This window comes from Vulpes vulpes, chromosome 14 (genome assembly GCF_048418805.1).
Source record: "Vulpes vulpes isolate BD-2025 chromosome 14, VulVul3, whole genome shotgun sequence".
Taxonomy (NCBI): domain Eukaryota; kingdom Metazoa; phylum Chordata; class Mammalia; order Carnivora; family Canidae; genus Vulpes; species Vulpes vulpes.
The window spans coordinates 50,282,387-50,299,194 of NC_132793.1; the positions used below are offsets into that span (position 1 = coordinate 50,282,387).

Consider the following 16,808-nt stretch of genomic DNA (forward strand, 5'->3'; position numbering starts at 1 on the left):
GACAGAGGTGGGACTAAAATGAGCCTCTGACTCTCAGCCCAGAGCTCCTCTCACCATACTATGCTCTTTTTTAAGCCCCTGACCATGAAATCGGCCCAAAACTCAATGGCATGGAAACAAATATTATCAGAATTGATCGCCGCAAATACTATGTATAGCTGCAACTCAACATCATAAAGCGTTAACTTTCAAAAGTGCAACTACATATTTCAGGAATGAGGAAAGCACTTCTAAAAGCCAAAATATAACCAAAGTAGAACTACCATGCAATTTTACAGCTTTTATAAATAAAACAGGTCTAAAAAATTTTACAACTATTTCCAGGGCATAACAGAAAATGGGAATGAGAAGGATAAATACTCCTTTCTAATTATTCTGAAACCTTTGATACTAAAGCAAATAATAGGAACCAGATACAAAAACCGTCCATAATTTGGCTGACCCTGAGAGTCTTGTCACCAATTAAGCTGCTTTCACTAGGAGAGAGTTCTGCCGAAAACAAAAATACCATCTGTTTTACCTAAACATTAAGATGTTCTATTTTCTTGTCATTTCAGAAATCACATCTGTAGCCATCTTCTGAAAAGACAGCAGAAGGCATTATATTTATGGGTGACTGCATAAGGAATGATGTTCAATCAAAATGTAATTTTCATCTACCGGGAGAATATTTCATTTCTCCAATGACTGTAACGCTGTAACTTTGGAGGAACACGAAGTACATAAATAGGCTGATCTTCGCGAATAAAAAGACCTTAAAAGTTAATGCACTAAAATAAAGTTGTTTTGTTACTAAAGACAGACACGGCAAATACGTTTGTATTCATTTTGTCTACCTCTGATGACAAGAGAAATCTATCCTGCGTGAGGTTTTTAAGGTGAAAAGAAAAAAAAAAACAAAACAACTTTTTACCGGTGCTACATCTCTTCATGTAAGTGAGCCATCATATAAAGAGGTAAAAAAAAATGAAGACAACAGAAACACAAACCACTTTCTATTTTCAAAAACACTTTCAGACACAATATTGGTCCTGGGAAAGACATTCTATTCTACAATCCAATGAACCGACCGAAGAAGATACAAAACACTAGAGAAAACATCACTCACGGTGACGGCAAACACAATGTCACAAGGGATAAGGAACACGTCTCGAAGAAAAACACTCAAGCCATCCAACTACCTGCAATACTTCGAGGATATACTAAATACCTACAAAACAACCTAAAACCCAGGTGTGTTTTGCTTTGAAAAGTAGCCTCATTTCACATACAATATTCTTGCCCGAAATAAAATAAAATAAAATAAAATAATGCTGCCCTCCAAATAAGGATGAAATACGTCCAAAGGCTCTATTTAAAATTTTTCTTTTATTACAAAAGTTGTGAAGTGAAGTCCAAGATGGGCTTGAAGCCCTTCCTGACTTTTTCAGGATCAGAATACCTTCATTAAATCCTTTTCCCTGTTCCTCTTGTAGTGCACACGCTTTATTAATCTGTAGTTAGAAGGGGAAAAAATCTGGTTCAGAAGCATAGAAGACTTTGAAATACGCCGTATCACTTCAGTCTAGGCTGTGAACTGCTGTGAGTTAATTAGCTCTCTCCAAGCAATTCTGGAAGATGTGATGGATGCGGGAGGAAAGAAGAGAGACAACAGAGCGCTGAGTTTGCCAGGAACCAGAAAAACAACAACTAAGGACTCTCGGATAATCATCACTTCCCCCCATCCCAATACAAATCGCCTTTAAAAACCCCTCGTGTTCCGGGCATGTAACTTACTTTTAGTGCATTAGGCGACTCCCCTAAGCGGGGGGGGGGGGGGGGGGGCTTTGGTGCTACGGCAGGCACAGCACAGAATCATCCGAGGTGTGCATTACCTGGCAGACAGACCAAAACTAATGCCAGCTTTGGACACTGCCTCAACTCCTTTCCAAAGTTTGGCGTAGGTTCTAGAAACTTAAGCATTTCTGAACATCGTGATGGGAAACTGGTATAATGCTTCCTAGGTTACAGGTGGTGGTCTCCAGGCTAACCCTGCCTTCACACGGTTAAGGTAGCAAAATATCTCAGCATAATCCAACGTACAGAGGGCATGTACTTTCCCCCTCCAACTTCTGCACTTTCCCGATTATGATTCTTGATGAGGTAACTGCAGGATGTTGGAAGCAACACACAAAATCACTTTAATTTCATTAGACAAATCGCACCAACTAAAACACCTTGTATAAACTTAATTCACTGTATAATAATCTGACAATAAACTAGAACCACACAGCTAGTTAAGAAAGTTTGATTTAAGATGTAAACGATAAAAAGGCAATTAAAACAGACTAACCAGGCAATTTAGCAGGTGTTCACTGAACACATAACCACTTTGCCACTGCTTTTCCAAAATAAAACTTAAAACTATCATTTTAAATGCAGTCTGTTCAGCTACTTCCACAGATAAAATCTAAAGCTAATAAAATCTAAAATAATTTCGTACCTAGGAACAAAAATCACAGCAGACTAATTATATGGGCCTGGAAAGGAAGATTCAAGTTCTCATAAAATTGATGAAAAGAATGATTTAAGATACCATGCCCTGCAAGCACTAAGGAGACAAACTCCATCCACACTGTAAATCATCTAGAAATCAGCATGTGAGAATGATGGTAGCCTACTGATAAACATTTGCTTCAATATTTCTAAATGACAGTAAAAATGCATATATAATTAATCTATGGTTATATTATTCACAGCTGCCTATCATAAACTTTAAACTGCTTAATGCAAGAATTATAAAAAGTGTTATTTCAGGAGGTGCAAGAAAATGAGGAAGCAAGCCTAACGTATCCTGGAGAAGCTAGAACACTAGCAGACCAGCAGAGTGGGGGGACGCACTCTTACCAAGGAAAGTTAGCACTTAAATACCTCTGTGCTTCGGGAATGTGGGACGGAGGGTGAAGAGTCGGCACTACTTGACTAGCAAAAATTTCTTGAAAGACAGACATTTTTCAATTTTTGGAAGGGATGGGAAGCAGGACCAAGAGCAAGAGCTGAGGCACTTCAGCATGATGCTAGTAAGAATCCAATGCCAGTCGGGAGAGTTATGGTGCTTTCTCCTACACCACTGTGTCTTTATTAGGGAATTTGCTGGTTACTTCAAACTAATTATCTCCTAATTCTTCCAAACCATTACAAGACAGGTCTGCGATCTCTATCTGCAAAATCCGAAAAACTCTGAAAATTAAGTTTTTTCAATACCCATTTGGCAGCAAAACCTAAACTGAACTGACACGAAGCCACATAAAATTAGTTATTCCACTTGGTCTTAATATTCAGAAATTTTAAATTATTTGATGAGCCCTGTCCCAGATTGAAGTATTTATGTGGTCTGCCATGTGCATATTATGTCCCAAAAACTAAAAATTCTCAATTCACAAAGGTTTCAGGCAAAGGACTGAAGATTTAAAGGTAGGCTATACAGCAGCACAAGTTATAGATTACTTATAGAAGATATCCTATCTGTGTAGTTTCCGAGCAAGAAAAAAAAATTAAAAAAAAAAAAAAAAACTAGAAAGGAAAGGGGAAGGAAAAGATGACCACATCCCAGCATTGAGCTACACAAGGCAGGAACACAATTAATCTGTCACTGAATGGCTGACTATGTGAACCAAGGAGTAAGTATCTTGTAACATGATCCTAAATAGGTCACTAGGAAACAGTAAACAATATTGTACTTTCCAAATCCCAATAGGACATATATGTTTTTACTTGATCTCTCTCCTGATTCTTAATTTTGCAATGTCTAATTATGTTTTGGTTTTGAAGTAAGTGGAAAATCTGTTTCTTTAATAACTGTGTTAGATACGATTTTTCTACCGAACTGGATAGGACAGTCTTGAGAACAAGCTTTTACGAAGTTTCTAGCATCCAGAACTGATTTATTCAGTGCAAACTTGTTTCTACAGTGTACAGAGTACAACCCCAATCTGAGCAGAAAAGGGCAGGGAAGAGCAGTCGATGATCAGAACATACGGTAGCTGGCCTCAGAGGTCTAGTCAATGAACCTAATGAGTAGATAATGCTAGTTGTCTACCCAATGGCCATTCTTTTTCTTTTTTAATTTTTATTTATTTATGATAGCCACAGAGAGAGAGAGAGAGAGAGAGAGAGGGAGGGAGGGAGAGAGAGACACAGGCAGAGGGAGAAGCAGGCTCCATACACCAGGAACGCGATGTGGGATTTGATCCCGGGTCTCCAGAATTGCGCCCTGGGCCAGAGGCAGGCGCCAAACCGCTGCGCCACCCAAGGATCCCTCATTCTCATATTCTTTCCTGACAGAAACTCAATTTTACTAAGGATGACAATAATCCTAACTTTAAAAAAAAAAAAGCCCTTGATTCTCCATGCTTTGAGGTGGCCACGTAACACAGTTCTGGCCAATGAGATATCATTAGAATTGAGTAAGTGGAGCTTCTCAGGAAATTATATATCCTCAATTTAATAAAAGTGAGCAGACTCAAAAGTGGTGTAACTTTCACCCTTCGCTCCTCCATGCCCTTCCCGGCTGGAACACAATGCAATAGGTGGAGAGCCAGGCACAATCTTGAGACCGTGAGAACCACCACAAGCTAATGTAGAGCTGAGAAAGGTAAAAGGGGCCTGGTCCTTTTAACGACCTCATGGAACACATCACAAGTCCTGGACTACCTACTTTGAAACACGTACCTAAGAAAAATAAACTGCTCTCGTGTGAAGCCAATGTAGGACGCTTTTTGTTATATACAGTTGAATGCAATCTGAAGTGAGACACTATACCCATAAGAAATTATACTGAAGCACCCAAAACTCCCATTGATCTTAAAAGGTAAGCCTGAGTGCAAGATGATTCTTCCTTTAAAGCCAAAATTTTCCCATAAAAATCAATCACCAGAAACATACTTTTCCTTGGAGGATTGCTTAGTTTTAAATCTGTCCTTAACCACCTATCAAATATACCACATGTAACTTCTCATAATTGTCACCTTCTCTACCACAATATTTAATTATCCATCAGCAAACACCTCTGGTATACCAGGTACTTCTTCCTTATTTCATTCAACCATTCACAACTTCTCTAATTCAGGAGTCTTCTTTATTTTCTCCATGGGACTTGAAATGCAGACTTCATAAAAACCTAAGCTAAAACCTCAGAATTTACCAATTTACCAATCTTAACCAATCTTATGCTCTCCTTAACTTTATTTTTTTTCCTCCTTAACTTTATATGGAATTTTATGAACAGAGTGCATGTGACCAATTCCTCGATGGTTACTGTCAAACACGTAAGGCCTTTAAAAGCATTTGTTCAGATGATAAAGCTGAAAGACCTATTTTGCCCCCAGTTCTCTTCATCTCTCCACAGGACTATGTCTGCAAGAACAAGATTTCGTCCAGGGCAGTGCCTAATTCAAATGCTCCTGGCACTTATTTCCAGACAGATTGCTAGGTGTCACGTAAGAATGATGACCAAGACCCAACTTATGCCTTCACGAGGTTTAAAGCAAGTTTCTTCAGAGGAGGATTACCTGTGTGCTAAATGTGATATGAGGGGTTACACATAGTCTCAGGGGAGCCTCCAAGAGTGACACCTAGCCTGGCTCAAGGGTACTGGAAAAAGTTTCCGGAGAATGTAGCATTTAAGCTGAATCCTAAAAGATTAATCAGGAATCAATCAGGCAAATTGTGTGAGAGTGTGTGTGTGTGTGTGTGTGTGTGTGTGAGAGAGAGAGAGAGAGAGAGAGAGAGAGAAAGACTGAGGATCTGGTGGGTGGGGGTTTTTGTTTTATTTTGCTTTATTACCAGGCAGCAAAGGTCTAGAAGAGAACACGGTATGTTAAAAACTGATAGTTGGAAGCTTGAAGCACACAGCGTAGGCTGGGGTGATGTGAAAGATGATGCTAGAGAAATCAAAATGTAGACACACAGCTCAAAGAGTCTGTGAGTTTATCCTCAGGGTAATGGAGGGAAGAGGAGTTTTGAGTAATTATAACATCACTGCTAGGACCTGTTAATTGCCTACTAAGTACTAGACTCTATAAATGACTTTACTTCCTCCAACAAACGTATGAGGAAGGGACACCTGTCACAGGAGTGTCACCATCACCCAAGGGACAGACAGAAGCGATCTAAAGCAGGGTACTGGTGCTGAAGCTAAGGAGAAGTGGACAAGACTGGGATACGCAAGACAGTAGAATGAAAAGACCTGGTACTTGATTGGATACAGGATGAAGGTGAAAGGGAAGAGACGAAGAGAACGAGGGCAATCCTGCAATTTATTGTCCAAATGAACATATGTCCCCTTTGACAATGAAAAGGAACACTGATGAAACACCGGGATACGTGATCGCTCTACAATCAAGGTCCAGGTAACTGGATGCCGCTGCTGCTATTTTATTAAGGCAGTTGGGACCACAGGATACATACGAGCGGAGAGTACGGGTTCAGTTTTACACGCGGAGATGGAGGCCCAAGAGGAACATTCCAATGGAGCCAGCCATCTGGCCTGTGGGCAGAACTTGGGGAACTTTTCTCAGAAGAGAGATGTGGTGAGTCAACAGTACACGGACAATAAACGAAGGCAATGGAGCAGAAAATATCACTCTCACTGGGAGCTTTTATCTTTTAAACTTTCCTGAGGCAAAACAATTACTTATTTAAGATCTCTTATATGCTCTTGACTCTCTACCTCCTTCAGATGTTAACATAATCTGAAGCTACAGTGCACACCCAGCTTCAAGTTCTGGTGACCAAAGCTACAGTGATGATTTGCGTTCCACGAGGTCTCATTATTTCCAATGCCTTCTTGCTTTTGATTCAAATAGGAGTCAGCAGAGTTGACTTGATCAAGTTTTAACAAGAAGAGTACCTGTGGTACATTTTCTAGGTATTTTCATACTTGAAAATGTCTTTTTGTTGCCTTCACATATGAAAGATAAAGTGATTTAAAAACTCCATAGTCTTCTCATTATTACAGAGAAGAAACCTACATCAGTCTGGCTGTTGTACCATGTTATCCAGTGTCTGTCCTTCGGCTGGGTACTTCTACAATATGTCCCTTTCCTTTTAATTGAACCAAGTTACCAAGACATACTAGGAGTAACTCTCTTTTCATTTATATTACCCAGAACTTAACCCTTTTATCTATAAAGCCAGACCTCCTCGGTTCAAAAACCTTTTCATCAATTCTATCTTTGATCACATTGCCTCTGTTCCATTTTTTTTTTCCTGAAGAAAATCTCTGTCTTTTGTTAAAACCTTGTCCTCCATACCTACCATCTTCTCTCCCATTGTTTCCACTCCTCTTCCTTTTCTCTGCATTTTTACAAAGCATCTCATGGTTTTTTTTTTTTTTTCTTTTTTCATGTCACTGGACACTCACAGTATCAGCCTCACTCTTCAGCATCACTCATGAAGATACTCTCTCGTCGCACCCCCACCAATAACCTTCCCTTTTGTCACTCCCCGTATCATCGCACCATTTTTTCACCTCAGCCTTTTGCTTTCCGTTTCAGATTTCTTAGAGATCATGACTCAAACTTTTTGAGAACTCCAAAGTTCTGAAATGTTTTTCTGGTCTCTGTAACAAATCCTTCTGAAAGGTAAACTGTTCTTCTGAGTCTTCATGTAACTACCACTTTTTGTTTTCCTATAGAGTCTGTGCAAAGGCTTGCCAGGATAACTTTCCCTTTACTTACCCTCAAAGAAGCAGACATCTGCCCAAACCCTGCATATGCTATGGGTACTCTTGGTTTTTATTTTGGGACTAATGTCCCTTTCCTACCCAGAGTTAGTTTATTTGACAAGTATTTGGTAAGCACCTATAATGTGCCAGGTATTTGCCAGGGAATTCGACAGCAAGGTAGTTCTCTGCCTTGGAGCTCATATTGTAGCAAGGGAGATGGACAGCAAGAAATAAATTAAATGACCCACTTGTTAATAATGCCTAAAGGAGGGAAAGAAAATGCACTGATGGAGAAGAGTGAATAAGTTATGTAATATAAAAAAATATATAATAAGGAAATCAAGTCCACATGCACAGAGACAGCCTGAGGGCAAAAGATCCAAAAGGCCACCATCCAAGGTGGCTGTGCTTGTAGTATTCATTGTTTTATGCCAACTCTGGTGAACAAATGGAGGGATTCTCTATTCAGCAGAGACTATCTATCCTCTGGCCCGTGCCACTGTCAACAGCAATTTCCTTGAATGGATACTTCCCTAGTTCAGTGCTCTACCTTAGTTCCCCACTTGCTTCTGCCTATTTTATTTCTGTCAGATTCAGTCTCCAAATTGGTTGTAAAATACAGACACAATGGAAGCTCTCTTATCAATGTAATTAAGGCTGGCAATAGACCTATTATCTAAAGGAGATAAAGTTGACTTGCAAGCAAAAGTTTAAGTAGGACAATTTTAAGTTATACATATGACTTAATAATTCATATATTCATGTATGTTTTATATATATTTATAGAGAGAGGGTTTTCTAATCTTCTAAGAGCAAAGCTTCTGCTTTAACTATGAGACCACTAATTGGAGTCTTGTGGCATATTTTCTGCATAACCATGCATGTGATTAATCATATATAGTTTCCAGCTTAGGTTTTTCTAAAGTAGACCAAGAACTTCAATACTTGGGAAAATATTAAGCAAGATGAGTACAGACTGCTTCTACATCTTTAAGATTTCTTCCCAGTTGTTTTTATAGGCATCTCACCAGTGACTCACATTTGTTGAAAATTTCCAAAACACTAGACTTCATTTAAAAAAATATATTTTTGTATAATTCATCAGTTTAACAGAAATTAATCAAATTGTACAAGAAAAATAACAAGAACAACTGATCTGGGAATAACTAATTGATTCATGATAATCATATAATTTAACTGAAATACCAGAGGGAGAGAACTGTGCCCATTTCCCTAGCTGGCAGCCTGTCTGGGACAAGGTCAGGGTATCACAGGCACAGAAAAGGAAAGGAGAGAATCAGGTGATCTAGTTGGCCAATTAAGTGGAGACTGGTTCACAGAAATCCTAGGCAGAGAGAGACTGAAAACAATAGCTACTTTATCTCCTTAACAGCCTCCTGTCCCTGAATTAAAAATATCAGTCCTCTGTTCTACTTGGTAGAGTATACGAATTTCAAAACTTTGGGGGGGTGGTGAATATTATAAAAATGAAAAGGAATCCATCTCTATACCTGCTCCTAGAAACCTGCCATGTAGCTGTTATTTCTAACTGTTTACCATTGGTCAGTGAGTAATTGTATTTTCCAGTCTGGTCGATCAACTTTATGGTTTGTGGGTATCTTAAATTGTGGCAATAGGTCGACTGTCAAATCAAGGTTTGGTGTTCCTCTGATTGTTCATCATCTTTGTTTCCATGAGTTTTAATGGGAAATTGAGGGAGTCAGTCTCAGGGTCCCTAGTCAGCCATCACATAAAATGAAAGTGTCAACTTTTTTATTTTTTCATATAAATAGGTATCATTCATCTAAGTCAATGTAAGGCTGAAACAGTATTTCAGGAATTAATACTCATCGTTTCTGATACCATAACATAAATAGAAATATTAAGGGCAGGGAGACTTGGGTAGAGCCTTTTCTCCTATTCTCTCCCCCAGAGACGTTTATATTTCCCTGAAACACATTAGGAAAGATACAAGCGGGCGAATGCCTGATTTGGTACAGCAAACACCAAGTAAGGTTATGCAATGTTGCTATCCAGACATGAATGGTCTGAAACTAGTTCTAACATAAAATTAACTAATATATCGTGCTGAAGATATCTCCAACCCCCTGAGAACTTTTTGGTTACGTAAAGTGCTATATTCTACTCAAGTCTTTTGGGGAAAACATCCTTTCTAAAAATATCCCACATCACACATAGGCTGATGTGTTGTTTCTGGATAATTGGATAATGGGTCAATCTGTACCTTGAAAAAGTCAAAATTAATAAAATGTAACTCAGATGCAACACAGATGAAAATACACAAACACCTTTCACAAGCAATAAATACTTAAACAGAAAAGCATCTCGGAGGATGGTTTAGGAACCCTTCCTTCAAATCCAGGAATGAGTATTAATTCTCAAATAAACTATGCTATTAATACCCAGATAGACCTGTATTAGACTAGAACTCAGTTTTTTTTATTTTAAGAGTCTCCAGTATTGTCAGTTAGCAACTCCCCCATTAAAAGAAAAGTTCTAAAGTAGCTTTAAAAGGAAAGGACATTTCAGCTGCTCTCGCAATAATGGAACCTGCAGAGGGTCTGGAGTGTCAAATCCTAGTCAAATCATGTGTTCTATTATTACCTTAAATTCCCTTGGGATAGTGTTAAAATGCAGCCCTTCGTTTTCAAGGGCAGAAACCCTCCATCTTTATGACTTTGTACATTTATTTTTCTGCTAACTAATGTGAAGACATTTCTGTACTAGTTTTCTAGTACATGACAAGATTTGAGCTCACACTGTTACAATGCAGGAGCAACAAGCACACTTCTCACACTAGTTATCTCTGCTGACACTGTTCCATCCCCAAGAAGAACCATCAGGTACAAAGTAAGCTCCATCCTGACGTTCATCGCGGCTCTCTCACCAGACTCCTGGTGCTCAGATTAGAACAACTTTTGTTCCAGTAGTGGAATCTTAGTTCAGTTCCTGAGCTACAATTGGTTCTTTCAGGTCTATGTTATAATCAATAACACTGCCAGAATCCAAATGGTTAGAATTCTACTTCCCTAGAAATTCCGCTTCCAAAGAGTAACAGTAAGGCTGAGTTTGGTTTCCTCACTTAAAACTTAAGTTTAAACAACTGGTAGGGATATTAGATACTTTCTTATATAAATTGTGACTTGGTATAAAAATACACTGATGACATGGTAACCAAGGAAAAAAATGATTTAAAGTCTTAAATTCCATTACACTAACATAATTATTGTGAGAAGAATTGTTTGTGATAACAACATAATAAATACAAAATGTACAACCAGGCAAATACTCTAGGTCAACAACAAGAAGTCTTATGTATAAAAACGGAACCAATTAGCAATGTCCACGATAGCCAAAACATGGAAAGAGCCAAACAGTCCATCAACTGATGAAGAGATAGAGAAGAGGTGGTATGTATACGTACAATGGAATATTACTCAGCCATCAAAAAGAAAGAAATCTTGCCATTTGCAACAGTGTGGAACTACAGTGTATTCTGTGTTAAGTGAAATTAAGTCAGAAAAAGACAAATACCATGTGATTTCACCCATACGTGGAATTTAAGAAAACAAAACTGATGAACACAGGGTAAGGGAAGGAAAAATAAGATAAAAACAGAGAAGGAAGCCAACCATATGAGATGCTGAATTATCAGGAACAGACTGAGGGTTGCTGGTGGGGAGGATAGGGTCACTGAGTGATGGACGTTAAGGAGGACACTTGATATAATGAGCACTGGGTGTTATATGTAACTGATAAATCACTAAATATTACCTCTGAAACTAATAATGCACTATGTTAACTAACTTGAATTTAAATAAAATCTGAAAAAGAAAGAAAAACAAAAACAAAACAAACCCTGATCTGATTAGGTCAACGCACTTAGATATCTGAGAGTATCTTTTGACCCACTCATTCTAAAGAATCTCAACAAAGGTAATTCTGTAAGAATGCCATGATGCTGAGACACAACCTATAATTTTTCATGTCTTATGGTATGAAACTCTAAAATCTCAAATGAGCAGTCATCCAAATGTTGACCAAATTCAAAGTGCTGAACTGTTATTTATCTTTGCTTGTAGTAGTATCTAGTGTATTTAGAAGCCCTCTGGCATCCAAACTCCAATTACTAGATGTAAGAACTATTTGGGGAGAATATATCAGGACACCACATTTTCACATAGAATGTCTATGCCTATCTGCTCTCTGAAGTTCAATATTCTCTTCAGTCAATAATTAATTGTATTTCAACAAGTCTTTACTCAATTCTTACGACATTGACTATAATTCCACAGGCACAGTGGGAGAAATAAATAAAAGAAATAGTTCCTACTATCGAGGAGTTTACAATCTAGAAGAATTAACTTCAAGTGATTACACTGACAGAAATAAGACACCATCAATTTCCAGCTATGTGAGTGAGTCATTTTGGACCTGATTTAGATGAAAATTTGGGGCCATAATGGGATGGCATCTTGGAAGGAGGTGGAATACTGTGCACATGGTAGGTGTGTGAGTTATAGTAGCCAGCAGGTAAAGTGTGGTAGATAGTCTCCAAAGAGGATGGACATCACTCCCTTTGCTTCTTTAGATGGTCCTCAAATCAAGCAATGAATAATTCCCTCCCCTTGAACCTTGGCCAGTGACTTGTTTGACTAAGAATGTAGTGGAAGGACCTCCTAGGACTCCCGAGGGTAGGTCCTAGAAGCCTTGCAGCTGCCACCCAGGTGACTTGCTCGCATTCTGCTGTGGGTAGATCCTGGGCAACTACACGAAATAAATTAGGGGCAGAGAGAAACTGAAGACAAAAGAGCAGTAAATCACTGCAGTAGTTCAAGTAAAACATTAAAAAAAAAAAAGGTGTAAAACCACAAAGTAATAGGAACATAGCAGATGATGAACGTCAGACATGAGTAGAGGGGAAAATCCAAAAGACTTTCCGGTCGATGAAACTTAGCAAGAAAAAGTAGAAGTCAAAGTGGGTTCTGAGGCTTCAGAACCTAGACAACCAGAAAGAGAATGATGCTATTAATAAAGACCGAGATTCAAAAAGAAAGCACGCATGGAGAAAACAAGAGGAAATTAAATTAGAGGTGCTGGGCAGCCATCCAGGGAGAACCATTCGACAAGTAAACGGCAATGGAGGTACTGAGTGTCTTTTCTGGAATTTGGTACTGTTTATATCTCGCCGATACTCTGATGCCACCCAAGCTCTGAAAACAATGACTTCTTTTGTGTCTCCACAGGGTTAATGATTTCATCGCAAATTAACCGCTCTTTTTTCTGGCCAAAAGATATGTAAGATCCCTTACCAATAAATGCCGTGGTAAAAATTAAAAGCACTTAATGGTAAATTTGCAACTGGTTTGAATACATTGCTCTCACACTAAAAAAAAATTTTCTACTTGAAAGACTACATTTTCAGATTTACAGAAGTTATCTCAATGCAATGTGTACTCAGTGGCATTTCAAAGTATCCACGTTAAAAAAAAAAAGTCCCTTTACATATCATCAAAACACATGACTTCCTGGCCTGTGCGACAGCAACATTTGCTTCCACCCTGCCCGAAGTACCAAACATAGTGAAAGAAAACTGAAATCCTTGCCTATTTCAGAAGTTTACCTTCCATCCTCTACGTCCTGTGTCCCTAATCCTGTAAATCTTTGTATTAAAATTTTTTACAACTGGGTTTCCTTAGGCGATTATGTGTGTAGAGAGAAAAAGAAATACCTCTGTACTTTTAGGGATTATTGAAGGCTAGAGAATTTATGACTCATTAAGCGTGCCCTAACTTTTAACTCTTAATTGAACCTGCTCTCCATATAAAGACTATGAAGACATATACTATAGAGCTCACATAACCTTGTGAATCCATCAGGCTCCTGGACAGGCCCTACAACCCCACGAGCAGATTACGGACTCCTTTTAAAATACTCCCAAACTCAGTTATGTTAGGTTAGAGCTATAGCGAATGTTGCCAACAGCATGATCAAATCATTTATGTGTATTATTGAAATTGTATGAGTTTAGATCAGTGTTTTTCAACCTCTTCACATCAGAACTCCTTAAAGAGTCTTTTTAGACATTTATTTGCTAATCCTCTCCCCATACAATTTTAATACCACACTTCAATTATGTCTGTTATTGTACTATTTTTAGGCTTTGTATTATTAAAAAAATACTTCTCTTCAAACTCCCCAAGAACCAATTTTTACCCTCCTAAGCAGGAGGTCTCCCTCACTAAGAATGCATGTTATATTTAGATTAATAATCTGTTGCTCAAACAAGAATTATGTTTATCATCAAAATAATGCTAAGCCTTTGATCTTATATAGGATTCACGAAGAACAGGAGAAAGACTCATGACCATACTTCTGGAACTTTCAACTTAAAGACTGAGAAGTGCAGATAATAATCTTACTTTCAGTACCTGCTAAATAAAACTATGGAATTCTTCCATTTTATTTATTTATTTGTTTGTTTGTTTATTTATTTATTTTATTTGGAATTCTTCCATTTTAAAGGCTACCGTCATTCCTCCAATTTTCACTGCCTTTACTGAGAGATCAGCAACTCAGATTATCTGTGGCTAACAAGTAAGACATAGATTTTAAAACCAGTATAAGTAGTTCTATTCATGAGGTCCTCAGTACAGAATAGATAAGAAAGATACAAATAAGAATTTGACAATTATAAGTATCTTCAATTCACCTAACTATAGAAACAGTAGTAGCACTACATTTGGTAGAAAAGAACTGTGAAGAAGTAATTTTAAGATGAAGAATCCTAGTTAAATACAAACCATTTAAAAGGAAATATGAAAAGGTGATAATTGTACTAATAGTTTCAAATATTCTATTTATGTTTATAATTAAAACTCAGTATTAAAACTCAAAAATATATTTCTTCTTAGTCAATACACCTGTATCTCCTTTCTCACTCCAGCATAAGCAGGGCTGAATTATCACTTACTGCTGACTAAAGCAAGGACAGTAGAAACCACAGGGTTTCTGACCCATTAGGGCTCCATCCCACCCACTCTACCAAGCACCCAAAGGAAGACTTAATGGGGTGCAGATGGGGCATGAATCGTTTATAGTAAGCATAAGGCATTCTTCCAGTCAGTAGAAACAAAGAGGTTTTTCCCACCAAAATAGAAGAAGACGGATTATGTCTAAAGCTAAAGAGATTTACAGACACCACAGTTTAGTAGGGGCACAATATTTAAGAAACAGCCATATCACATCAACTACGTCAAAATATTATTTAAGACAAAGAAAACGTCTTGTAATGGGATCATTACTGTCTTATGACCTGGCAACCTGGGAAAGCTTTTAAGCCTGCAACAAGATTTATTTTATTTTATTTTATTTTATTTTATTTTATTTTATTTTATTTTATTTTATTTATTTATTTTATTTTATATTTATATTTATTTTATTTATTTTATTTTATTTTAAGTTAAGACTGAAACTGTCTTTCTAGTTAATCCCTTCTTTTTCATCATTACTTAAGTGATACTTTAGTGTTTCTAAAAAATACCTATCTTGTTCAGATGTATGAGCTGTATACATTTCAAGTCTCTACTTGAAGAGATTTAGCCAACTGAAGCTTTATGCATAATCAAAATGTCAACTTTATTAACAATTGTAAATTTTCTGTAATACTTTGATTCCATTTACTTTTAAATAATTTTAATAAAGACTAGGTAAAATCATGAATTATCCTTTACAACTATTCTTTTATCCTACAATTTGTACATATAAATTTCTCGATGTAGATAGCAAAAAGTTATATTAGATAAGAATACACTGTGTATCTGGATATAGTGGGTACTGGCCTAGTGATACTAAGTCATTAAAAACAGAAGACTTGGTTAAATAATTACCAATAAAAATATAAAACATTTCTTTATAAATCAGAGGCAGCCACCAAATTAATTGCCCCATTTTCAGGTCAACTGAACGCCTTTCCCATTTACCTTAACATAAATCCACAATGTTAAAATGAGACAATCTGACCAGCACAATGACAAATTATCCAATAAACAATTTATAGTAGGAACCCTTCATAATTAAGTTTCTTCCTTCATTTTAAAAAAATGGGATCAGGGATCAATGAAAATAAATAAACAAAAAGTTAAAAAAGAACATAATCATAAATTATATTTACCATCCCATACCAAGTATCTGTAAAAAAAAAATATTGTTAGAATAGTTCAACTCAGCAATCAATGTGGTAGCTATTAACACTGAACATGACAGTCATGGGAAAACAATCCATTTCTTCAGAAAATTTTTTGAAATTAATAAATTCATTAAATAAAATACTGCCTCAAAATGTATCCTAGCAAGAGAAAAGAATCATGAAAAAGCAAAAGCATCAAGTTAGGACAGTAGCAAAATTTTATGAGAAATTATGTATTTACCTTGGTTCTGCACTCAGCGTTAGGACGGTTTTTTGTGGTAGAGAACTCTGTGAGCTTTGTTTAAAATCCTATAAAAACAAACAAAAATTTTTATTTTTACTTTTAAAATCTAAGTTTCAAAACTAACTATGTAATAGTACTTACAAAATCCTAAGAAGGACACAATGTGGGAAAAAAAAATCCTTCCTCTAGCTATATAAAGTCCACCAAAGTCCAAAATAAGTAATTCTTGTGTGTGCACATATATGTGTGTGTATTCAGACTTCAGTAGAGCATATGTTACAGGGACTAGAGTCCAATTAGGAGCCAAGTAGATCAGAGTTCTAAAGATAATTTTGCAGAAAGTTTCATTATTTTACCTTTGTATCATAGGTTTCATATCCTTAAGCAGTGTATGTCCACTTACTGGATTTTTTACTTTAATATGAATATGTGATATTTGTAATTTCATTGCAAATATCAGGTTATGAAAATATTGAGGTTATTATCTGATTCCAGATGTGTAAGCTCCAATCATATGCAAAATTTCAAAGCCTATCATTTACAATAGACTCCAATGACAAAATGTTAAAACAATTTTAAAACAACTAAGTTGCTAAGTGGAAGTCTAAAGAGGTTTGCAATTGTTCTTCCTTGCTGTTGAAGAGCATTAT

The 16,808-nt window shown here is 37.0% G+C and overlaps 1 protein-coding gene across 1 annotated transcript in view; it reads right to left on the minus strand.

Annotated features, from left to right (window-relative positions):
• Positions 1 to 16,808, minus strand: part of MAN2A1 (mannosidase alpha class 2A member 1) — a 159,637-nt gene that overhangs the window by 53,693 nt on the left and 89,136 nt on the right. Inside the window, exon 12 of the mRNA XM_025992803.2 lies at positions 16,156 to 16,223. Coding sequence (XP_025848588.1) covers positions 16,156 to 16,223 — 68 coding nt within the window. The remainder of the gene's footprint in view (positions 1 to 16,155; positions 16,224 to 16,808) is intronic.